Source organism: Bactrocera tryoni, chromosome 3 (genome assembly GCF_016617805.1).
Source record: "Bactrocera tryoni isolate S06 chromosome 3, CSIRO_BtryS06_freeze2, whole genome shotgun sequence".
NCBI lineage: Eukaryota > Metazoa > Arthropoda > Insecta > Diptera > Tephritidae > Bactrocera > Bactrocera tryoni.
Window position 1 is genome coordinate 6,582,170 of NC_052501.1, and position 27,442 is coordinate 6,609,611.

A 27,442-nucleotide genomic window follows, 5' to 3' on the forward strand; every position below is an offset into this window, starting at 1 on the left:
CCCACTTTTCCAAAAAAATTACGTCCAAATATGTCCTTGCCTAATGCGATCCTTTGTGCCAAATTTCACTTTAATATCTTTATTTATGGCTTAGTTATGACACTTTATAGGTTTTCGGTTTCCGCCATTTTGTGGGCGTGGCAGTGGGCCGATTTTGCCCATCTTCGAACTTAACCTTCTTATGGAGCCAAGAAATACGTGTACCAAGTTTCATCATGATATCTAAATTTTTACTCAAGTTACAGCTTGCACGGGAGGACGGACAGACGGACAGTCAGACATCCGGATTTTAACTCTACTCGTCACTCTGATCACTTTGGTATATATAACCCTATATCTGACTCTTTTAGTTTTAGGACTTACAAACAACCGTTATGTGAACAAAACTATAATACTCTCCTTAGCAACTTTGTTGCGAGAGTATAAAAAAGTGAAAGATATGATGCTTGAAAATCATCAGACAAGTGTTAGAGAGATGACAAGAGAGCTCGACTTCCTTCGCGAGTCCGTTCGAATGATGTTGTTAGATATTTTGGGTATGAAGTGAGATATTTTTTTAAGTAGCTGGTAGTGAGATTTGAGTTTGAAAAGACAAAAAGGGAAAACAATAAGGCGCAAACCCTTCCTATTACAACTAAGAGTTCATATTTTGAGAGACTTTCTATGAACGTATTTTGTAGAGTACCAACCATATCTCACAAATGGGAGACTTTTTAGAATTTTATTCCAGTTCTGTTAACGACACCTACTTTGTTTCCTTGAATGCGTTCGAAAAGTAGATGTTTTCAACACACTGTATTTTATTAATATCTGCTACATGTCATAATTCTTCTCATAATAAAAGTCGAAAAAAAGTCCGAGTCTTGTTGCAAAAATATCGTTATCTGCTATAGTTGTAACAAGCAAAAATGTTAACTTCGGCTGTACCCAAGCTAGAATACCCTACACAGATAAAGAACTCATAAAAAAACCAAATAAACGAAATGCCCTTTCAACTAGCTCCACCTGCTTAGGCCTGCAACACACTTTTCTATTCACAGTACTCAAAGCCATTATTTAAAAAAATCTAAATGTATAAATAGACTTGTTAGAAATACTTACAAAACATAAAATCGTCTAAAATATCACTATCCTCTCATAGTATTTAATTTCCTTGGTGTTATATTTCAGGCCGAAAGAGCCATTTTACCAATTTAAGGCTGCCTGGCTTTCAACAGCTTTAAGCCATGTTTATTTCTGCTTGCTAGCTATTTAATGGCACCCCCAACCGCTCATTATTCTTATTTCGACAGGTAAGAACATTTCACTTAGCATATTCACGCACGCGCTCGCATAGACGAGCAAACACATACAAACAAACATATAAGTTGTAGATGTGTGTCTACGTTTGGGATAGTAAAGTTCCCCCAGTTTAATGTCGAATGCGCCTACATCTTGCCAAGGCTGTTAAAATTAAATAAATATTTAATGATGGCAGTGTGTGCGCGCGTAAACAACGCAACGCGAAAATTATCGCATGCGAGCAAATGTTCAGACGCACATACCTGCAGAGTAATTGCTCTGGGGTGTTGTAGGCAGTCAAGCCGAAGACAAGCTGTTGAGCTTAACCCTGCAGGTGAACGCAGCAAAAAAAAGTGAAACGAAGGAGAAATAACGAAGAAAAGGGAAAAAATTTAAAATTGCAATAACGGCACCCTCTCAGAAAATTCATTTATTTGCATGCACATATAGAAACGCCTATGTGTGGAGGTGTGTAAGTGTGGGTATTTGGCTCGGAGCTATATCAGTTTCAAATTACCCAGCTAAAACGCCTAAATATATACTTATAGATTTACCTTATTCAATTGCAACCGTTATTTGAGGCGAGAAAATGTTATTCTCTCTTATTTATGTACGATTATTTTCCATTAGCCGACTGCTTTTAACGAAACTTGCCTTACTATGGAATAGCATTATTTTCGGTTGGATTTTTTTGAGGCACAGTACATTATAGATATATATGCTAAGGGTAGAAGAGGCAGTTATACTTGTATGTAGGTTGCTTTATATATATTTCTGGCCTAATATGGTAAATAGGCATATTTATCAACGAAAATGTTTTTATTTATTTTTTTTTGTGTTTTTTTTATATTTATTTATTATTTTTTTTTTGTCGATTGCTTTTTTGTTTCGGGCTCATACGCATAGATCCATGAATCGTCACCTGTGACGATCTTATAAACGTCTTTTGAAGCACCGCGATCGGATTTTTTCAGCATTTCTTTACACCAATCCACACGAGCCTTTTTTTGAGCGATTGTCAAATTGTGCGGGATCCAACGAGAACAAACCTTTTTTACGGCCAGGTGTTCATTCAATATCGAATGTATGCTGGTGGAAGAAATGCATAGGCATGCCTCTATCTGAAGGTATGTTACATGACGGTCTTGCATTATCAGTTCGCGTACGGCATCGATGTTTTCTGGCACAACGGCTGTTTTTGGACGACCTTCACGGACTTCGTCTTTGAGCGAGCGTCGGCCACGATTGAATGCGTAGTACCAGTTTTTCACAGTGCTATAGGATAGTGCTTCATAGCCATACAAAGATTTTAGTTCATCGACGCAATCTTGTCGTGATAATATAGGTCGAAAGTTGTGAAAAATGATCGCACGAAAATGTTCACGAGTTAATTCCATTTTTTGGCCGAGATGAATTTTTTAATTCCCTGTAAATAAAACAATTTACGATTAAATGACAAAACGTTCTGCGTGATGTTATGCTAAAAAATGTCAAGCTTTCCAATGGAAATGTCAGATTGCACCTGGCAACACTTAGTGTTGCCCTAGGCCAGAATTTATGTATATAGCAGCCCTCGTATATGTATATTTATATTGAATATTCGCAAATTTTGTTTAAAACTTGAGCAACATTTTAAAACAATGAAAAAAAATAAATCGAAAATTTTACAAAAATGCTTAAGTAATCTGTATTGTATGTTTCAATGAATCATACTTATGATAATTAGGAGGGAATATTGAATAAAATATTAATTGCAACAATTATTCGAACATGTTTCGGAAAAAAATTCAAGTAAACTCTTTTTTCAATTTTTTCCATGGTAAAAACCGATAGATAAAGATAAACGAACAACTGCCAAACGTATGAAAATCAAACTTCACATAAAAAATGTTGGTTTTCCTATTAAAATTTTGTCAAGGGGTATGGCAGACTAAAGCTTACTATTGTTTTTGTTACAAATATATTTTCAAGAACTATATAAGAATTTTGATGAAGTATCAGTTTTCAGCTGGATAGGTTGTGACAAAGTGAAGACTGTGAAAAAAAGCCCGAAATTTGTAAATAAAACGCAAAATATTCAATTATTGATCAATATTTATTTTATCGCCTTCAAAGTAATCTTCATCAGATGGAATACACTTTTCGGTATGGCCTTCAGCTCCTTCGGGGAATTTTGCTTCATCTCTTTGATCGACTGAAAACGGGTACCACGGAACGACAATTTCAGTTTGAGGAAAAAGAAGAAATCACTCGGAGCGAAATCTGGTGAATGCGGTGATTGATCGATGTTATTCTTTTATTTTTGTTTTTTTTTTTTTTTTATTTTTGGCTTCAAATTCGGTCACAATCGTACTCTTTTTGAAAAAAAAACCAGCTTTACCGGGACAAGTCGTGCAAGAACAACTTTCATACCCGAAATATACACCAAAATCATTAGAACGGACCAGCGAGTGGTGACGAGCTTACGTGCCATCTCTCTAACACTTAGCTGACAATTTTCAAGCATCACATCCCTCACTTTTTTAATATTTTCATCAGTTGAAAGTATTAACAGGTCTTCAACGATCTCTCGACCGTCTTTGAAGGCTTTGTACCACTTGATAAAATTGAATTACCATAAGTCTTTTCCAAAATTCAGCACACGAAATTTGGTTAGAAATACCATCACTTTGGATGCGATTATTTTTAAGCTTCGAAGAATCCGACTTGCTGGGGAATTCAACTGAAAATCGAATTTTTCTGTTTTGTGGGACTTCTAAAATCTATATTGTAAATACTTTATATAAAATACAAAGAAATGCTCGCTGAACTCGTTAACAGTCGTCAAGCTAATCGCTGCAGTGCTTAAATAATAATTTGAGTATTTTTTAAATATTTAATGGAGCTGTAGTTATTACTGGCTCTAAAAACAAATATATCCAACATAAAATATAGCAAATAATATTCAGATAACATTATTATTCTCATTAAGCTAATTATAATAATGTGAGCTTTGAAGCGAAATGGAGAGAAATTATTAATTATATGTATGTATATTTGTTTTTTGTTTGTATGAATGTCTCTGTGTATGTGTGTGCCTTACTACACAAATTGTAATTTACCGTTATCCAACTTTTCGTGTGTTTATTTAAGCTGAATCACATTTAAATTTGCACGTTGTTGTTATTGGCATGGCATAGTTTGAGAGCAAATTGATTTTAGGTCAAATATTTTGCAAATAAATAGAGTTAAGCAAATAGATGCGGATTTAATGGAATATGTGACAATGAAAACATTCGAATATCGAATACACTTTGCAAATCAATTTAGAAAACTCCATAATGTATTGTATAAACTGCATTTCATGTCCAACTGTTGTGTATTTGAGTGAACCCACCACCAACACTGCCACCATAATTTCTATCACTAGCATTCCCATCATTACTGTTACCACTGCCACCACCAGCAACTGCCCAAATCCACCGCTATCACCACAAAGTTAAAGAGCTGTTTCCACACTTGTTGTTGTTGTTATTACCTTTTATGTGTTCTAGTCGTATGCCACCCTTTGAACACCCCAAAAGTGCGAGTATTTGTCAAATCGTCGGAAGAAATAAAAAAAAGCCAACTGTTCACCTGTTAACAACTTGCTTGCACCCACCTAGTACACCATATGAATTTGTTGTACCGTTACTACTTTGTTACTGTGATTACCTTACACCTATGTAAATGTAGATAGAGTATTCCTGCTTAGCAGAAACCAAATAACTGAATTATTGAGTAACCATTTCTCCTACCGTGTACATCTATCTAGTTCTCTCTCTCTCTCTTTATCTTTCTCTCCTTATCATGATCTTACGACATCTCACTATGTATGGTTCAACAACTTCAACGCCATTGCACTGCCTTGTAAACGTAATCCCTTCGTATTTATATACAAACGCGCTCATGTGTGCCCACCCGCCTCTCTGCCCGCCCACTTTTACTTGTACCTACTCCGTTTGCACCAAATAATACCATTTATCGCTACCCAAAACTACTCGTACATATTTTATTATGCAACAATCATCATTCCGACAACAACAACAACTAAACCATATAACAACTAAGTAGACTTACCACCAACTTCACCAATTTCCGGTTATTTTCATAGTCACAATGACGAGCAACGGATCTTAGATGTGGACGAACCGGAAGCAAGTGGTCAAGCGACGTCGAAGTGGCAACGCCATACACATAAGCTGGGCAAGCCGAAGCACGCTTACTTGACGACGACAGCAACAACAACAACAATAGAAGCAATAACAACGGATGCAGATAATCAAGAGGCAACCGGAAACTCGGAGCGCTCAGCGCCGCACACAAGCAAAGCGAAAGCAATTAAAAGTAAAACTAGAAGAGTGATATTCAAAGCCAAAACCGCATCGATCCGACGCTTAAAAATGACCAACAATATTGTTGGCAAAAACATTGGCGGCACTGGTGGCATGAGCATTGGCAGTGGTAGTGGCGCGGGGCCCTCTTCACATTTACAGCCACGCAATTATTTTTCACTCAATCGACAGCCGCAAAACTCGCAGAGACCGCGTGCCAGCTTTCCCGAGATAATGCAGCCACGTCTCTCGCTGAACGGTACTTTGCGGCATTTGGTGCCATCGCCACGTCCACTCTACCGGGATCATAGTTCTCGCTCGATACAACCGCTGACGGCGAACGAGCAGCAAATGGCCGAATTAGATGGTAGTTTCTATGGCAACACGCTGGGCTGCTTCAGTACAGGAGGCAGCGGGGGTGGTGGTAATAGAGGCGGTGCTGTGGGTGCGGCTGGTAGTCGCAGCGGCTTTGGTGCTGGTGGCGAAAGTAATACGGGATTTCACACAACTGAGTTATCGATTACGCCAACTTTAACGGGCGATGAACAATATATCGATTTAGGTAGCCTGCGTCGCTTCTCGATCGATCGCCAGAGCTTTCTTGGTAAGCGTTGTAATCATTTTAGTGTGTTGGGGTGTTTAGCTGAAAGCTGATTGGTCTAAACGCATTCACTCATCATACTCATATGCATTCCCCTGCATTTGTTCTGAGATATATTTTAAAGAGCTTTCATTGGAAAGCTTTCATTAAGCTCAAAGTTCATTTCACGCATAAAATTTAAAAAAATGAAAGCTTACATATATTTTTCATACTATTGTTTCACTTTAAATATTCCAACTTAACCTATTAATACCATCCTCTTTCTTTATGTTCTTAAAAACTATATTTTAAGAGTATTTTTCTTCAAATTTTGTTATAATTATACTCCAAAAAGTCTATCCGTCTGTTTGTATGTTCGTTTCTATATATGCGAACTAGTCCCTCGGGTTTTAAAATATTGTGACGAATTTTTTCACACAGTTTTTTCTCAGAGTTTGTGGGAATCGCCGTTATTCTTACACAATATAATATAGTTGTCCTAGTTTGAACTGAGCCATTAAAAAAAGTTCTTGAAGATTCCAAGTGTAGCCAGGTCCTTCTCCTGGCGTTTCCAACGTAGTGGAAGTCCTCCTTCACTTCCTGCTACAGGTACTACGTCAACTTCTCTGAGAGCTGGAGTGCTTTCATCCATTCGGACCACATGACCTGGCCAACGTGGCCGCTGCCTCTTAATTCAGTGAACATCAAACGGGGTGTCTCTAATCCGAGGATGTTTTGTTCTTTTTATTGGGGGTGTTTTCTACGAGGCGGGTGCCAAACCCAGCGCACAACCCTTGGAAGGAATGTTTCGCCTTCTCAATTTAACCCATCTTCAAACGGATGTTTTGGGATACGCAGAGTACACTTAGTCTAAGACCGGACGTCGTGAGCTGTAAGCCATATGTAAAAGATTCGCTTCTGGCCACTTCCAAGTGAATGGCGTTCAGAGAACTTTCCTCACCTGTGTGTACTTCTATTAGTGGCCCCATCCTCCAGATATATTTGACAATTTATCTTCACGAAATTCGGCACGAATTATTGTCCAAGACAACAGTACAACATTTGAAGAAACTGATCAGATCAGACCACTATGGAAATAATCAATATAAAGATCTTTTTCCCCTTAAATATTATAAAATCACAGCTGTGGAGCTTATATAAGTTCAGTGCAGCCAATGTTAGCGTTTTTCTTGTTTATAATAATTCCGATAAAATCGTGAAACTTTAACCTCAATTTAATTTATGCATTCATCATCATTTAATTTAGGAAAATATTTTGACATAATAATACTTCATTTCATTTCGGTTAATTTAGTTTCATAAGCAATTCAGATATTCCTTAATTGAGGCAATTAGTAAGTTGCCTACACTAAGCGATACAATTAAGCGATTGCCTGAATAGCCCTTCTTCTTGTATTTGATTTTAATCACTCTTTCTCCTCATAAAATTCATAGAAATTCTAAAACTCGATTTTACTACCTCATAAGTCATTTTAACCCTATTCACATCACTCTAATAACCATATAATATAATAAAAAATCAAATTCATCCTTCATAAACCCAAACACTTCGGTTGGAATAGTTTCAACACAGTGAAATTTTATTATTGAAATTTACAAAATTTTCCATGATTAATCGAGCGTTATGTCTCCTGTTTTCCCTTACAGATCTCGGATCGAAATTTAGCATGCCACAGCCGAAATTCGGTCAGAGTGTCTCACAGCAAGGTTTCTTTACATCACACGACAGCCTCGCCACACCATGCGCATCACGTGCCTCCAATCCACATGTGGCCACTGTAAGCACTGCCTCCGAAATGGATTTACTGCACAGCAGCAACAAACAGCGTCGCAAATCTCGCGGCCGCCTGAAAACGATGTCCGGCGAGCAACCGTTACTCGATTCGTGGCAACGCTCAGCGACGGCGCGCAGTTCACAAGACAACACATTGGCCGGCGGTTTGGCGGGGAGTAATCAATTTAGCGGGAATTTCTGCAACGGCACTGATAGGTGCGTATTTCATTACAAATTTTAATTGTGTTATTAATTATATATAAATATATATGTATATATATATAGTATGTATATGGGTATATAAATATTTTGGTTGGAGTGCGGTTACCGGAAAGTAGTTTGAATCTGCAATTCGAAAATGTAACTTTTACACACAATTTTGTAAGGAAATTTATTGTCAGTGATATCAGCAACTGTCTCTCTTTCTCATTGCTTCTATCCTATCTCATTGTATATGCATACATACATATATACATGATTGAGGTGTTCACCCCAGGCGAGTAATAATATAAATTCACTGTTACATACTTACTCTCTTATTCAATCACTTAACGTTTCACTGTGTTGCTGGAGAGGCAACAAATTGGCGTAACTGTCAATTTATGTTGCTAAAGCATCACACAACTCAAGCTGATGTGAAGGAGCGGCAATCCAACCCCTTAGGAAATGCGCACAATATGCAAACCATTCCACAATAGTATGAGAAAATATTCTTCCAGATTTTGGTTATGGTTGAATTGATGTCAGTTCAGAATAGAATATTTTAAAATTTAGCAGGGTCACAAACCAATTTCAGTATTGTCAATAGATGACACTAACACTACTCGCATAAGTTAAAGAGGCCAAACTAGAAGTGAACTACCATATAAATATGAAAAAATAGAATTTCAATGGAGACATTTTTCGTCGTGTTTTCTGACACTACAATTATTCTAAAAACCATTTGGAAGGAAGAATAACACAGAATATTGCGATGAAACGACTATCCGCTAGTAAATGATTGCTACTCTAATGAAATATCCTTAAAACCAAATCTTTCTTAAGGTAATTTCCTTTGGATTCCTTTCTATTTAGGATTTTCGAACAAGATTTGAATCAATGAATCAAAATACTCACCCATTGAACCCATCCGACTTCAGTGTAGTGATTAAGACAGCGTCTTGCAGTTTAAGAAAAATAGTTTTACTCAACATTTCTATGTCGTGACATATTTATAGCATACTCATGCTCTTCCTTCAACTTTTCACTACCTTCGCCGCTCAAAAGCGATGCTAAGCGTGCAATTTGCATACCAATATTTTAGTGCGGCGCACTAAGTCCACTATTAATTTATAGCTTCTATTCATTTACCGCTTTTATATAGAAAAATCGATAAGACTTCACACAACATAACAAATATACCAACATATCTTCTAATACAGAAAAGTTAGCATATCTAGTATATACAAATATGTAACACGTCCTCCATTGAACTAAAGGATTAACTGAAAACCCATGAAAGCTTACGCATTCAATAAAGCTTAAGTCACGGGTGTATGCATGGAGGTAATTTAAAATGCACTGAATTTCATTGAAAACTCACATTAGTAGCTTTTCAGCGCATACATAATTAATAATTAAATTTTGTTTCCCTCTCTCTTTCTCTCGCACGCTCTCACACTCTCGCTTTTTGCAGATATCCCCGCTCACGTTCCGGTACCTCAACGACCACTGCCCCGCCGCATAGCGGCCCCTCACAATCGCATCAATCGTCGCATCAGCTACACCATTCGGCGTCGGTGTCGCATGCGCACCATCAACCGTCACATGCATCACATTTATCATCTACACAACAACAACAGTCCGCAGCGTCACATCATCAGCAGCAACCACATCGAACCGCCTCGCAACGATTTCGTGCCGCCACTGCCTCGCGTAAATTCCACTTTGTGTTCGATCCAGCGGGGCGTCTATGCTACTACTGGTCCATGGTTGTATCGTTAGCGTTCCTCTATAATTTCTGGGTGATAATCTATCGTTTCGCCTTTCAAGAGATCAATCGACGAACGATTGCCATTTGGTTTTGTCTCGATTATTTCTCCGATTTTTTATATCTCATAGATATATTCTTTCACTTTCGTACCGGTTACTTGGAGGATGGTGTATTACAAACCGATGCAACAAAATTGCGACAACACTATATGAATTCGACAACATTCTACATTGACTGCCTATGTTTGCTGCCATTGGATTTTTTATATCTATCAATCGGATTCAATTCGATATTGCGTTCATTTCGTTTGGTGAAAATCTATAGATTTTGGGCATTTATGGATCGTACCGAACGACATACAAACTATCCGAACTTATTTCGTTCGACAGCGTTGATACACTACCTACTTGTGATATTCCATTGGAACGGATGTCTGTATCATATTATACATAAGAACAATGGATTCGGTTCGAGAAATTGGGTCTATCATGACTCCGAATCGGCCGATGTAGTTAAACAATATTTACAAAGTTATTATTGGTGTACGTTAGCTTTAACGACGATCGGGGATTTGCCGAAGCCCAGATCGAAGGGTGAATACGTCTTTGTGATATTACAATTGCTATTCGGACTGATGCTGTTCGCGACGGTGTTGGGTCATGTGGCGAACATTGTAACGTCGGTGAGTGCGGCACGCAAGGAATTTCAAGGTGAGTACATCAATCTATCTATAAAATATCAGTTATTTACCTAATGTCAATTAAGTTAAATAAGTTAAGTTTAGATTTACTTGACGTGAAGTACAAAATTTCCAACATTTTTAATGAATACCATGGTGTCAGCAGACAACTGGTGTACAAAGATGATTGATTTCCTCCATTAAAGTCTACATTCTAGCCTCTTTTCCCAAACCCACCGTTCACATATATTTTTGGTGGAAATTCAATCTGGCCGTTCCAGTTTTCCAATTGCGAAAGGTCAAAACTTACCTGAACCAGACAACTGTCAAAGTTGGGTAGGTAAGCAGCTCGTCCATTTTCAATGACAGGAGAGTTGAGCATCTCTTTACATCTGATTAAAGCCATTAATAAAAATTTGTTTTTATTAAAAGAAAGCTGAGTTCACAGACATCAAATAAGCATTTAGTACACAGTCAACTATAAGCCGGATGAAAATTTCAGGCATCCATTACTTGAACGAAATAAAAATTCGCGTGCGCTTACGGAAACTAACAGCAAAATGTGTGTGTATATTTCTATTTCCATTTGAACTTACAAAATGGAGGTTGAAGGGTTATTCTCCCGCTAAGTTATAAATAAATACCAACGCTTAGCCGTGGAGGGAGCAGCTATTTGACATGGCGATAAGACTGCTAACTATGCTGACGATTGGATATAAAATTTGGAGCGTCAGCGTTCGCCTTGGTGGGGGAAATCAAAGCAAATTCCATAATCTATAAGTCAAAATATACATGAGCATTAACAGCAGCAGCAGCAACAACAGTGATAACCTCAACAACAATGGTGATAACCATAAGTTACATTGATGTGCACGGCAATGGCAACGGCAATCTCAGCGCCATGCTTAAAAGGCGTGTTAACGCCATACAAGCTCTCAGCTAAATGCTTGTACATAAATAAATGAATAACTGCACAACGGGATGACTGAGCAACTGAGCGTATATAGCAGCTAGGCTAGAATGAGGATAACGCCCTCAAGCGAATGGGTATTGAAATCTTAATTCCACTTGACTTCATTGTCGCTTGGTAATACCGTGCAATAAGAAGAACAAGAAATTAACAACAAGAGAGCACAGTCAAAGTGCATGCTACGACTAGAGCAGCACAAGTGGTTGGATAATAGAGCAACCGAAGAATTGAAGTGAAGTCGGGTATTAAATAGAGGAGCGGAGGTACACAACAGCTGATAGTAGCGCCAAATGTTCGAAGCACTGAAGAGAAGGAGTGGAATCGCGGATAACGCCTAAACCTTGAAGCTTTCATTCATGCTAACGGTGTGAGGGTTGCGATAGTAGCTAGGATAATAGCGGGGATAATATATACTATATATATACATACTTACAATTTGATGTATTTATATGGATATTACAAGGCAAAGCAGTGGCCATAAAATATGAAAATTGCTGTCATGATACTAACTGACGACACTGGCGCCTATTTCAGCATTGATGCTTTCACCGATATCAGCCGGTGAGTGAATGAAAGCTACTGACTTTCAATACTAGTAACGACGACGATGATGTCGACGAATTTCCAGTTGAATAAGAATGAAGATACAGTGCCGTTTTGCCAGTTGATTTTCATTAAACTCATTTGAAGTTCAGTGAAAAGAAACCAAATTATAAAGAAGTAATGAAGAGCTGAGTTAGGGCGCAGTTCTTTCGCTAGAAATTCGTACAAAAGGAAACGTGAAATACATTTTGGTGGCCGGAAATATTATAATAAAAAATATGGCCCATATAAGACAAACTAAGATTTCATAACCTGCACAAGGTACTTTAAGTTTGCTACGAAGCTTTTAACTCACAGAAGAAAACGTCGGGGACACTCTACGATTAGCTTGACGAGTTGAGTCAATTTAGTCATATTTGTTCGTAAATATGCCAACTGGTCCCTCAGATTTTTAGTTATCCCTAATCTTTAAAAATCGAGTACATAAACTCGACAGCTGTCGGTTCAATAGTTTACAAATTACATCATTTTGAGTGAAGCAAGTTTTGTTATACTGAGAAAAACGGACAAAAAGGAATTTTGCGTGTTGAAAAAATATTGCTTTTTGAAAGGAAGAAATACAGTTGAAGCAAAAACTTGACTTGATGTCAACTTTTCGAACACTGTCCCAGGAAAATCGGCCATCAGGTATTGGTATGATAAGTTTTAGAACGCAGTGGATGCCCAAAAGAGTTTGTTACCGACTAAAACATCAAAAATGATGATATGAGAAATCTCTGTGCAAAGTGGATGCCGTGCGAGCTCACTTTTGACCAAAAACAATGACGATGATTTAGAGCAGTACTTGGAAACGTTCCGGCGTAATAAAACCGAGTTTTTACACCGATGTCTGATCGACAGTTATTCGAGTGAACTGCACACGATGAACTCGCGTAAAACAGCGTAAAAAGAAATTTGTATTTCACCAAGGGAAAGCACTGTGTCAGAAGTCAGTGGAAACAATGGCAAAAAGCCATGAATTAGGCTTTGACTTGCTTCCGCATCCATCGTATTCTGTTTTCCAGTGAATATTTTCTGTTTTAAGATATCACAAGAATGCTCGCTTGGATAAAATTTTCGCCGAAATGAAAAGCTTGTCGCCGAAATTTAGACTTATTTGGCAGCAAATGGCAGAGCGTACTATAAAAATAGTGTCGTCTAATGCTATAATCGGTCTATCGTTCTCGAAGGGAACCACGTTGAATAAAAAAACGAATTTTGCCAAAAAAATGTGTTTATGGTTGGCTGGGGATTTTCTAATTGACCTGTTAGATTCGTTGCAACCGAAGTTCACATTTGAATAGTAACTATTATAGTATGTGAAACATGTGAAATACTGCGAAATTATAAAATATTGCAGACCGTTTTCGTATACATATGTAAGTCATATTTCACTAAATAGAAAAGAATGTCAGAAAATATTTTAAAGAGTATAAAATGGTGCTCAGGGCAAAAATTGCTCAACGAAACGCATTTATCATTAGATAAAGGTAAATTTTTAACTAACATATTATAAAAAGGTAAATCATAAACTTAAAAAACTATTTTGAATAACGGCTTAAAAACGAAGTTGCAGGAAATATATGTGTACATCTATAAGAAAAATATAATAAGTGACGAATGTTAAGAGAATACTCTTTGTTTGTGTACATCTTTGTAGAGTACTTAAACGATATTGAATAGAGAAATCACAAAAAAGTTTAAAAAATTTTTTGGTATGAAGTCCTATCTCTGATATATTGGGTAGTCGAAAAAGTCTTTTCGTATTTCCTATCAAACTTATTTTATTTTTATATTTATACTACTAAATAAATAAACAAATATGCACCATTTTGGTCGACCACTTTTTGCCATTTTTCCACTAGAGACATTAATCCATCAGTGTAAATCAAAATTTCGAAATTTCCAAAACGGAAGCGAGTGAACCATTGTTGTGCTACACGAAATGATACAGCGTCCTCTCCGTGAACTTCACAAATTTCATCGGTAGCTTGCGTGGCATTCTTCCCTTTTTTATTCAAAAATTTAAAATATGGCGAATTTCTTCATTATTTTTCCTCATTTTTGAACAGCTATAACTTTTTTCAACTTTCCCGAATTTTTTTTGATTAAATGAAGTTTAAAATAATACGCTTTCAACTCTATATGGAATGAAACAATGTGATTAGTAGCACTGGAGATATACGACATCTATTGACAAAATACAAAAAGACTTTTTCGACTATCAATATATATATCACTCGGACCACATGATGTGTGTATAGGACTTTTCTCGAACATTTTGTGTTTTAGTTTACTTAACTTAACTTTAGTTTCTATATTATTCAAGTTTTCATCAATTAAAAAGCTTCAATAAACGCAAAAGAAAAGAAAAGCAAAAACCTGCATTCATCACAACAAATTTCACATTTTCCTATTAATCAAAGCCTCGAAAAACTGAACAATGTCCACTCCAGAGGCCAGTCTTCACCACAATGATATATTACTATCTGCGGTCCGTTTGACCAATGTTCACTTAACCGTTATTAACTACTTATAAATATTGTACAACATGTAAAAACTATTAAAAACGATTACAAGATGGCGCAGACTTTGCGAAAATAAATCAAATTTAATAGGCAAAGTTTCCATTTAAGTAGGTGCGAGTAGATTTATTGAATAGTTAAGTTGAGGCAAGTGATATCTAAGTGCGGGAGAGAGTACATCATAAATATTAGCGGGCCAAGCAGAAGGCCATGAATAAATCGAAGCTTGATAGAGGAGGAAAGTTTCCACAAAAAAGTTATGAGACATTGGCCGCAAATGAATTATGTTGCCACACACACAACAGCCACCATAGCATATGCATACATATATCAAAGTGAACCGCAGGCATAAGCACACAGCGGGGGGGGGGGCACGTGCTACGCATGCCCCACCGCCGTAAAGGTGCTTTGTCACTTAAAGTATCATTAAGTCTAATCGGATGGTAATTTGGCACTTCATTGCGGGTAAACACAAACTCAAAAAGCTCAAGGCGTAGCGAACTGAAGTGCAGAAATCTTTTTTCTGCTGACGAGCAGGTTATTTTGGGGCGCATTTTCGTTAGGGAAATGTGCACCGTTGTCATAATGAGCAACTTGAAATTAATTCAAAATCACGTTTCAGCTATTAATTCGACAACAATTTACTCACACAAACACACACACACACTTGTTGACAAATATCTGCGAGGTAAGGTTGGTGTACAAGGTTGATTGCAGGTTGCTCAAGATAAACTATAAACCACTGCAGAGTACATACATTGCGTGGTACATGGTATATGTACATATATATACACGTATATACACATACACATTTATCACCGTTTGTTTATTGTAATTCTTTGCACCTACTCATACCCTCTCACTACTTCTGTTGAATTTGCTGATTTCGCTTAAAAAATTGTACCTGTGCGCTTTACGCATAAAACGAGATAAGTCAAAAGTTCGTGATTTTTTAGTTTGACCGGTTTCACCTTTAAAATGCTTTACTACATACATAAGTAAAAATTTCGTGTTCTTTTGTCGCTGCAAACAACGCAGGTAAAGTAACTGGTCTTATTAGATAAAGCTATGTATACGTAGTTGAATTGCTATCAATATACACATTTTAATAGGCCAGAAACAACAACGCAAAATCCAAATTAGGAAATATTACACTTTTGATTATTTTTGCTTGTTAATATTTGATTTATTAGAGATAAAATAATAATAATTTCAGTAATGAGTGTCTCCTTTGTTAGTAATAATTTCATATATCCGGTCTTTCATTCAATGATACAGGGAATCTATGCAGGTCAAGGAAATCTTGCTCCAAACACTTTTAGTAGCTGCAGTTTATGTTTCCTTATCTTTGTATTGCTTTCTCCCTTTTTATACCTTCCGTATAAGCCGCCTCAAACCTTTTCAATTACGTTAAGGTCTGGAGAATATGGTGGTCGGGCTATGACATTAACGTTTTGACTCGAAATAACGACTTTACTACTCGAGCGTTATGAATAGCAGCATTGTCTTGTTGAATAATCCAAGGAATTGGTCCAAAGAGATCACTAAATTTTGGAAAGACGGACTACAAAAATGTTTTGAAGCTATCACCGTTTATCTTTTGATAGTTCTTTGAAGCGTGATGGCACCACACACCATGACTCCACTTTCTCGGCTGTGGTGACGACTTAAATTTAGCTCATCTTTCCGCAAATCGTGATAATAGTATTGAAAGCCATCAGGGCCACCTAAATTAAACGTTTTTCATCAGTAACGACAACTGAACGCCAATCATTAAATCGAGTGTCAGATAAAACAGTCCACATCATTTATTCTAAATCCGATTGTTCAGATAGTGCTTAGTGTTCTACATATGCATCTGGATGCTTTAAATATCTATCAAGGGTTCTGGAGCTGCGTTTAATCTATTTTGCAATTCCGCTAGCATTTTTCCAATTTTCAAAGGTCAAAAGTAATTCTTTGTGATCTAGTTGAGCTCCTCCTTCATTGCGCTTTTTTCTGATCAATCGTAGGTTAGCGTCGTCTTTTTATGGACCTCTTCAGTTTTAGGAGCAAAAAAGTCACAGAGGCTCAGGTTTGAAGAATATGCTGGCTGCAACATCATTAATGTATTGTTTTTGGCCGAATATTTGCACATAAGCAGTGATGCGTGAGTAGACGCGTTAACACATTTCAATAGTTAATTTTGTACCAACAATAATCGTGCTTTTGTTCAAGGCAGCTTCACCATATGTCACAGCCAACATTTGGAATGCTTTCGCGCACTTAATTTTGTTTTTCGGACAAAAATTTATCCATATTCTTTAGTCCATTTTTTGAAAAAACAAGGAAATGAAGCAAAACAGCTGGCAGCCATCAACTAAACAATCAAAATGACCGACCTTTTTATAAGTAAGCATCAAACATATTAAAAAAAAATTAAAAAAATATATAATTTTAAATACTCTTATGATATTCGGGTTTTGTTGGGCAAAGCTTTTCTCATAATTATTAAAGGTTCAAGTATTTTCTGTTTCCTTTACTTTTATTACTCTAAATATTTTATTATATTTTCACTAAAATATGTGATTTGCAGTATGGGCATCTGATTTTTGTACTAATTAAATAGTATTCCATTGGCCACTCAACCCACTGTCAGTCTTCTTTCTACTAGTTTGATGCACACATACACTAATAAAGGTCTTGTCACCATATTGTGCCAATGTGTGCGCCATGAGTGACGCTGATGACTGCTGTTGTTAAATACATTAGAAAATGTTGTTTTTGCAATTGTTATTGAATGATTTCAGTTGTCAAATGTGGACACAACAAGCGGCTGGCTTTTAAAAAGTTATGAAAACACGTTTAACTGCAAGCTGCAAACTGCAAAAATTCACAAAAATTTACCAGAAATGTACACTTTTAAAAATATTTTTTTTTTTTTGCAATATAAATTTGATTTGCCATGCCTTGGCGACCCGTCATTGCTGCCGTCATGCTTGTTGAACAATAATTTTTAAATATATAACATTATATTCGTTTTTTGTTGCTGTGGCTATTTTTCAAACTTTTTTGCTAATAGCACACTCGAACAGGCACAGCGAATGTTTGTGACAAGCAGAGAAATAGCGGAAATCACACAAATATGGATAGGTTTTATGAGTGCTTAGTGACCAAACAGCGCACTTTGTGAGTTGATATATGGCATTTGTGCATTACTTTGCATACATTTAGGCGCTGAAGTGTTAAATGTGTGCATAAGATCTAAGTATTTCTGAGTGTGATTTCGTTTACACAAATGTGCAGAATTTTGAATTAAAAAAATTTTAATTTGCATGCACTTCCCAATGCCTCACATGGCGTATGAGTGATATTTCTTAAGTATGAAGAGAACAAACTGTTACTCAGCGGAAAGATAAAAGCATTTTAATAGTTGCAATGCACACATATTAACACTCAGCTCTAAAAGTATTTCTACAAAAACTTATATTTATTCTAAATTCTAACAACAACAACAGAACAAGTCCTATAAATCTCACTTGAGGAAGGCGAGGGTTTGAAATTTCATTTCAAATTAACTATGCGCCCCAACCGCCTTTCTGAAGCGACAAAACTGTCAAGTTTGTTCTCACACCCGCCCTGTCAGATAACTGAAGTGCCATTCATTCACTAAACCCCCGTTATATAATATTAAGCATTTCATACACGTTTTTGTGACACATTTATTTTCGGACATTTAAATTTATTTATGAGTCATTTATCTGTTTCTGTTTCTGCTTCTGTTGCTGTTGCTGTCGCTGTCTGTCTATCCTTTTTCTCAAAGCCAAACAACCGAAACAACAACAACAACTTTATATAACATACATGTTTATTTATCGTTTGATTACATTTTCATGGGCCTTTTAATAATTTGCATAGTTTTGAGTTTTCAGCAATTGACAGCACTGAAAGAAAGCATTGCCCGAGTGTCAGAACTAAAGAAGCACAAAAACAAATGTACACATATACACGCACAGTTAACAAAATAATCATAATGCGATTTTATGGACTGGAATTTATAAACTAAAAGCATTTCATTGCGCATGAATAATATTTGAGTCGCATTTAAACGGGAAATGAAATGCCAATAAATATTTATCAGAGTTTATAAGAGGGTTTTATTGCATTTGATCGACTATGTTCAAGCAATATTTTCCGATTGTTAAATGTTTATTTTATTTTGTTTTTTGTCTATGCTCAGTTCAACTTTTCCAAATATTTTTGTCTTGTTTTTGGCTGTAATTAGTCCAAATATTCATCAGTTTGTGAAAAAATGTCGTAAAACTTTATTTCGTCACCTAAAATGAAAAACAACGTATCATCAAAAAACCGAAATTTAGTTTTTTATTGCTTAAGATTCACTGCAGCATGTTACATATATGTAGCATAAAATTTTCAGCTTTCGCTGTCAGATATAATCAATAGATAACCAATAGATAGCCAATAGATAACCAATATAATAACCATTTAATAACCATTTTATAACCAAAACACAAATTTTGTTTCAATATTTAATATGTGGTTTCTATTACATCCGTTTTTCTTCACCCGTCAACTTATAAAATGTGACCCTACGTTATCTTGCATTTTAGGTGACAATTTATAGTCTGCTAGTAAATTGTATAATTTACGAAAAGCAGTCAATACTATTTATTTAATAGCATTTCTAGCGACTTTGATTATCTTTTTTTTATATCTTTGCTTTTCATCACTCATTTCTCAAAGGAAAACGCCTCATATTTATTCACAGTTCGAATTCAGTTGTATATTAGCTTTCTCGTCATATTCTCTATAGTCCGAGTGCAAAAGAAATGTATGCCATTTAAATAGTTGATGATTTGTTAATATAATGTCAACTTTTTGTGCCGATTACGCATAATTTCCCTGTGGAAACCAACATGTGTCGTATCCGTTATTAGATATTTATATTCCCAACTGTTGTTGTTGTTGCGTACGCTTTCCTCGTTTATGAACATGTTATTGCAATCAGCTTGCTTGTTGTTGTTCTATGACTTGCTACTTAGTGCGGCAGCAGCAGGTTTGTCGCTAAGCGTGCTTGTGGCGGATTTGCATGCCAAACTATTCACTTGACATATTTTTTCCAAATCATCCCACACACACGCACACGCACATACAAACGCGTTGTCATTTAACCATCAATCACTTCATTTATTCATTCGTCCGTTCGGTGGTTTGCTGTTCGGACGGTTGGTTGGCTGGTCGCTCGGGTGGCAGTGGTGCAGAAACTACCCAAACAAACTAACAAACAAATTATCATAAAATATTTAGCATAAGCTATTCATCATCATCTGTTTTTGCGCCATTTTGCTTGTCACTTTCTTCTCTGCGTCTCGGTCGACCCGCGTTGCGTCCCGTCATTTGACTCACTCAATTTGTATTTGCATAAATATTATCGAGCTGTGGTGGCCCGCTGCCGCTTGTCGACAGAAACTGCACTAATAAAATGGGGATAATGCTGATATTCCTTCTGCTGTTTTGCATATATTTTCCCCTCACTGAACTCACTAAATTGCTTCAATTTGCCCTTTCCTCACTTAAGTGCGCACATCCCTTAATGCGCGCTTGTGCGAACAGGCTCTGGCTTATGCTCGTTTTCTTTTCAATTTTCTCCTTATCCCAGTTAAGTAAATACATATATTCTCAACATTTACTAACGAGCCATACGTTTGCAGTTTGTCCCTTGTACGCCTCGATACGCAAATCATTTCGAAATGTCATTAATAACTCGAATTAAATTGAAGTTGAACACTTGTTACCCGCTGCTGTCATGTGATGTCCCTTTAACTGCTAATAGCCTTTATTTACATATGTAACGCTTAGGTTGACGACATCACACTTGTTACTTTATTTTCTATTTTATGGGGATTGCACAAATAATTTGTTGTTATTGATGTGTTCCTGGGGAAAGTTGAACAAAGTACATTTGTTGTTCTAGGATCACGTTGTGGACTTCCAGTTTATTACTCAAAAAAAGGTTATGTGATTCGCTCTGCGAAAACAGTAAGCTAAATTTGTGTTTTTAAATAATCAAAGGTTACTTTATATTAAATTAATGACCTGGATTAGATAAGAAAGTGAGGATTGCACCGCTACCTAGAGTCTATTGTGCACTCTCCTAAGCCACAACGTCTCAACTAGCCGCAGCGAATTGATAAGTTCTAATATAGTATACTGCTAAGTATTATTGAGACGATGTGATTCTTATTTAGAAACATGCATCCAAAGGATGACCTGTGCTAGTGAAATTTAGTTTATCTAGAGCCCACCTTTAGTTTGCCAAAACATACGCTTAGTTTTTGTGAGTCCATTGTCATTAAACTCGCTACAAGATACACTCGTTCTGGTACTGACTTCCCAAAACTAAGTCGAGTTACAGAAATCATAGTTTTTGTCTTCATCTCTCTTCAAAGGTATTAACAATTTATTGTGTCGTTCCCAAAGTAAATTCAGTAAAAAACAAACTATATATTTCTTATTTTGATCCAATACCATTTGGCAGCTTTCGGGCAAGATATTGATTCCACGGGCATAACATGCTTGATCCCTGGAGGCAGCCAACTGGACCGAGTGGTTTTTACAGCTTGATTTGAGGTGTAGGTTTTCGCATACAAAAAAATGCGATTTCCAAGCATTGAAGATGTCACGAAAGGCATTCCCCGAAATAGCCTTGAGAGCCGAGATGCATGCAGCTTGGATTCCCTCTGTCGTCTCAAACAAAAAGGAAGATTGCCTCTTTGTTTCGGGATCATACTCAAAGTTCCATGACTTGTCACCTGTGATTATTCAAATATTGAAGGTCACTTTCTTACATGGGCTGATGTCATCTAACCAGACCATTTAATTTAATGGCGTACTTTTGTTCCAACGAATCCTATATTTTCGGTTTGCACTGACTCTCCAGGTGCTTGAAGACAATTGACCAGCCGCTCGTTCGTTAGCTATTAATGCCCTCTACCGACTCTAGTCGGCGGGCATACGTTCCGAAGTACAGTCGCGATGAAGGAAAATCAGTTCTACTACCTTCCGCACAAACACAGTACGAGTCACATACACTAAGTTAAAAAATTCTTAAAAATACGCTCATATCACTGAAACTATTTTCCGTGTCAATTTAAAATTTTCGGAGAATATTCATACATTTGTACATGTCACATATCATTACACTTGATATACTTTAAGTATTTGCAAAAAAATAGACTTTTTAAAATTCACTCATGGACATAACCCCTTAAGCCGACTCATGTTATAACGAAAATAAATAATAAAATTTCTTTAAGTGTTCTCGCACATGTTTTGGAGTTCACACAGTAGGTATTTATGCAATGCTTAACATTGCACAAGTCGCATTCCTTAGAAAAATTGGAACAATTTTAAGGTGAGCTTAATTTGAAGAGCAAATATCTTCGTGATCAGTGCCTTTGACCATTTGAATTCATTCAGGTTTCCACAATTATATCCTGTCTTCAAAAAAGCGAAAATTGTGTGCCAATCAAATTAAGATATCTTAAGACTGGCCACATGTGCACTAGGTAAATCAATGTCAGTCAAATCAAATCTTTCGCTAAAAATAAAAGAAAGTGTGAATTGTGGCCAAGGCTTTACTTGACATAAGAAGCATTAAAATGCCATATTTTATGCCATTCAAAAAAATCGCCCTTCAAAAAGAGCCAAGATCCAAGAGGCTTAAGCGCACTCCAGCACAAAGCGTTGGCAGAAGGAGACACAAATAGTAAAAATTAAAAGCACACAGCGTACCAAACTACGAACTAGCTGTTGCTAACAACGACTGACTTACCGGCAGCAGCGGTCAGCAGAGCTGCCACAGTCCACAAAGTGCATGCCATACTGACTTATTCATGAAAGTATTAAGCATTCCCTTAAGTGCCAAAGTATGTGTGCTTGTGTGTCAGTGTGGCTGTGTGATGGTGGCCCAAACTCGCTCTGACGGCAAAGGAAATGCCACAGCTGCAAGAATCTACGAACACATGTTCATATATGTATGTGTGTTTGTACATACAAATTGAGCGATTCACATGTACGGCATGCGTCATTGTGCTTGGTTATGTGCGTCAAACAATTGTAGTTGTCTTTGTAATCACCTACTTACTTACTTACACACCACTTACTCATTTATGAAAACTCACCAATGATTTGTGGTGAGTCAAGCCAGCGCCTTGAAGGCATTTTGTCACCCCAGACGCCGCGCGTACAATTGAATCGGCTTAACTGGCGAGTAAACAATGTGTGTGTGTGTGTGGTGCAAGTAAACAATGTGTGTGTATGTGTGTGTGCATACATGTATGTATTTGTATTATGCAGATGGCTGCAAATCATTTACCTACATTTTGCATGTGTAAAATAGTCTCCAGTTACCGTTTATCGCTGTGGTTTCCGACGCTTCCTCACTTCAGCGCCAGACAAGCTTCGAGGAGCGGAGCGACAAGGACGCTTAAGTGACAGTAAGGCTGTACATATTGTGACATGTTGTTGTGGTTACTGTTAATGGTGGTGATGCTAGTTGTTATTATTATTGTTGTTGCTGGTGCTTTTGCAAAACAGACAGAAAACTGATTGAATCATAATGTTGATGCTTAAACACAGCTGGTGGTATTGCGGTTAACAGTGCAGTAGCAGTGAATCTGAATATATTTATTACGTCACACATTAACATGTCACTCATACGCAGTGGTCTTGCAAGCAGTTCATATGCATGCGACTATTTACTTGCTAACTTGACTATGACAGAGTTTCGAACAAATTTTGAAAAAAGTTTGGAAAAATATTAAAAATTTTATTAAACTTTTTTTATTCCTATTAATTTTTTTTTTTTAATTTTATTAATTTATTATTTACTTGCTAACTTGACTATGACAGAGTTTCGAACAAACTTTGAAAAAAATTTGGAAAAATTTTAAAAATTTTTTTTTATTCCTATTAATTTTTTTTTAATATTATTAAATTTTTTAAAGTTTTTTTTTAATTTTTTTAATATTCGGTCTGGCAATTAGTACGCGGCGCATGTAAAATTCACCGCAGCTGCCACATTGGCTCACAGCAAATGCAAATTATTGCAAAATGTGTTAAAATATTACGAACAATGTAAGCAAAAACAAAAAGTCAAAAACAATAACAACATCAACACTTGCCAAGAATTTATAAAGTTAATTACCGTGGCATTAAATTACTAAACGAACCGGAAAACAATTAAAAAATGACTCAATTTACGCCAGTGCCAATGTATGGCTGGTATTTTTGTTATTGTTGTTGTGCTGTTGATAGATATTGACTGTTGCTATTTGGGCCACAACATACCGACCATGTCCTGCGGCATTTGCCGCACTGTCGGTGTTTTTTATGCCGCACATTCTTTTTCATTACTTGCACCTACACACACATATGAACATGGCATACACCTGCATGTGTATGTGTGTACAGCTAGCTCGTCTGTAGCAGCTACACGCGTGTTGCCAGCTTGCAAATGAGTTGTTGTGGCAAATTGCATTCCTTTTGTTGTAGTTAAGTATTTTTGGATTTCACATAAATTTTAAGAGCTGCTTGTGTGTGCACGTGTACGTGTGTGTGCATGTGGGCGTCAGTGTGAAATTTCATTGCTGTACCGTATGTTGCATAAACATCAAAATGCAATTATGTTTGTTCGTTTACCGGCGATTGGTCTGGCACAGCGTGCTTACGTCGGTTTGCAAATGGTAAATGAGTATAATGGGTGGCCCAAATGAAAAAGGTATTGAAATTAACCAAATTACTAAAAACTGAGATTATATGCCAAAATAACTTTAAAACAAGCAAACTTGGTTGCCGCTTTAGTTATATTACTCTTTTAAAATAAAAACAGTTTGATAGTGGCTGGTCAGTTTGTATGGCAGCTATATGCTATAGTGATCCGATATCGGTGGTTTCGTCAAATGAGCAGTTTCTTGGGGAGAAAAGAGCTTGTGGAAAATTTCAAATCGATATATCAGAAAATGAGGAATTAGTTCACTTATATGCAGACAGATGGACCGTATCGACTCGGCTCGTCATGGTGATCACTTGTATAACATATACTATATACTATAATGGCGTCTGTGACGTTTTCTTTTGAGTGTTGCAAACTTCGTGGCGAACTTAATATACCCTGTTCAGGGTATAATTATTAACGAAATCGCGATTCAAAGGCATTAGAGGGTTTCCTCGGGTAAAATACCGCCTTCTTCAACATTTTTTTTTTTTTCATATAAAAAATTAAATATTTTATTTTTTATAAAATTAAAAAAATATATTTAAAAATTTATTTTTTAAAAGATCTGCCCGCGTTGGCAAGATAGCTCCTTACAGGATCATCTAAAGCGAAAAATTCGATTTTTAGTTAAAATCTTCACTTGGAACTTCGACGAAGGAAAAAATCTGAAAATTGGATTTTTGCCAGACACTTTTACAAACAAATTAAAATTTCGCAACAATTTTTTTTTAAATAATCGCAATAAAAAAAATCCTTCGTCCAAACCTTTAAGAATTGTATCTCACAGACATGTGTAAAATTTCAAGAAATTCGGGAGAGGAGTTCTCGAGAAATCTTCAAAAGAACAGTTTCGAAGAAAAACGCGTTTAAAGACCTCGCACTTAGCCTAACTAGCATCGAGCGCTCAAGTTCTGAAGGCTGTAGTGCATTATTTTAGAGGAGTTGCAAAATTTAATAAAGCAATAAAAAAATCGATTTTTCTTAAACCCGTTAACCCATTTAACCCCGTAATGAATGTGAATATGTATATTAGTATATGTCAATATGACTATGAATGATTTTGAAAATTAAATAAAATTGAATATTAAAGTGAATACGAATATGAGTTCATATTACATACTACTATGAGCAAAAAATAGTAAGACTTTGTTGATAATTTAAAATTTCTTAATTTATTCTTAAAAATCTACAAGTATGTCATTTCCCTCAATGTAATCTCTCTTGGCCTAGATACAACAGAGCCAACATGTTTTCCAATCCTCGAAACAGTTGTAAAAGTCAATACCGGAATAGCCTTCATAATAGCGCTAGTTTGAGTTTGCTGAATAGCTAAAAGTCACACGCAACTTATTCAGGCAAATACAGTGGTTGCGGTACGATATTGGCAAAAAATTTGGCGAAAATGTCAGGAAGAATCAATGCAGTACGCGACGGTGCATTAACGTGGTGCAAAAACCAAAAGTTATCGGCCCATAACTCCGACCACTTTTTACGAATAGCTTCGCGGAAATGACGCATAACACTAAAATAGTATTCCATGTGGACAGATTGGCTGGTTGAAAGGAATTCGGAGGGCGCCACAACTCGATAATCGAAGAAAACTGTCAACATAACCTTGATTTTGAACTGTTTTTTCGGCTTCAGCTCACCTTTGTCACGATATTTGACCGACTGATCATCAGCTTCCGTAAGCACAGCTTCGAGACTCATCGTCAGTAATAATACGCCTCATGACATTCTGGTAATGGATTCTTTTGATTTTCCAACTATGCCAGTAAGATCTCTGACTTGTTAATCGTCGGTTAACAAGCATCTGTTATTTTATTATATTAACGTGTTCATCATCAGTTGATGTTGATGGACATGCTGGACGTAGTTCTCAACCATCTTTGACTGATTCGTGCCAATCAAAAACATTTCCTCGCAACAAACTATTCTCACCGAAGACTTTTCCAACATTCTGAACGTTTCGGAAATGTTCAGAAATATAATTCCGTCCACAAAAATTCCGTGGAATTTCTTTGTTGGATAAATTCACTTTATGTACTGCAAAATGACAGGCGTATATTAACTACTAATTATTATTTTGATGTGATATTTGGCACAGATATTACTGACGGTCATACTAAATTAGTAAATGGGATAGATACAATGGGTTTCACAATTTTCGAAATTAAAAATAAAAAGTCTTACTATTTTTTGCTCTCACTAGTGTGATAATTAATGCGGAGACAAGAATCAGTTTGATTATGAGTACGTATATGGATAAATGAATAAAATGACAACGGCTTTGGATATCGGATTGAACTAAAATTGAGGTAAGAATATAATTGTGAGTACAAGTATAACTATGAGTGAAAAATAATGTAGATAAGAATGTGGGTGTGGACATGAGTACGAATATAAAAGCAATTGCGAATATGAATTGAATACGAATATTGAAGTGAATTCAATTAATATACAAGTATAAGTATGAATATTAATAAAAATCGAAGAAATAACAATAATACTAACATTGATAATTATAACGATATTATAAAGCTAACAAGCAATGTTAATACATATGCTTGTTATTACCCAACCTATTATGAACCACACTATTACCACCAACCAAATAACTGTATATAAACGTGTGTATGTATACACCACAGAATTTACTTGCAAAAAGTAACGATGAAATCGGAGCGAATAATGTGGTCAGAGCACATTAAATTTTCTCAACCTTGCCTGGTCGTTTTTGCCACTTCAACGTGCCATATGTTATTGCCACGGTGCCTAGGTACTTGCAACAACACATTTTCGCTGCGGTTTAACGGTATATTAATAGTACAACATACGAAATGTGAAAAACTTGTTTACCGTTTTTTGGTTGCCACGCCGCTTTTCCTCCATTTCAGCGCTCTCACCATTTATTACGCTTTTCTCTTG

The 27,442-nt window shown here is 36.4% G+C and overlaps 1 protein-coding gene across 1 annotated transcript in view; it reads left to right on the top strand.

The window, feature by feature from the left end:
• LOC120773048 overlaps nt 1-27,442 on the top strand; it is a 90,279-nt gene that overhangs the window by 9,237 nt on the left and 53,600 nt on the right. Inside the window, exons 2-4 of the mRNA XM_040101979.1 lie at nt 5,414-6,237; nt 7,882-8,224; nt 9,684-10,690. Coding sequence (XP_039957913.1) covers nt 5,414-6,237; nt 7,882-8,224; nt 9,684-10,690 — 2,174 coding nt within the window. The remainder of the gene's footprint in view (nt 1-5,413; nt 6,238-7,881; nt 8,225-9,683; nt 10,691-27,442) is intronic.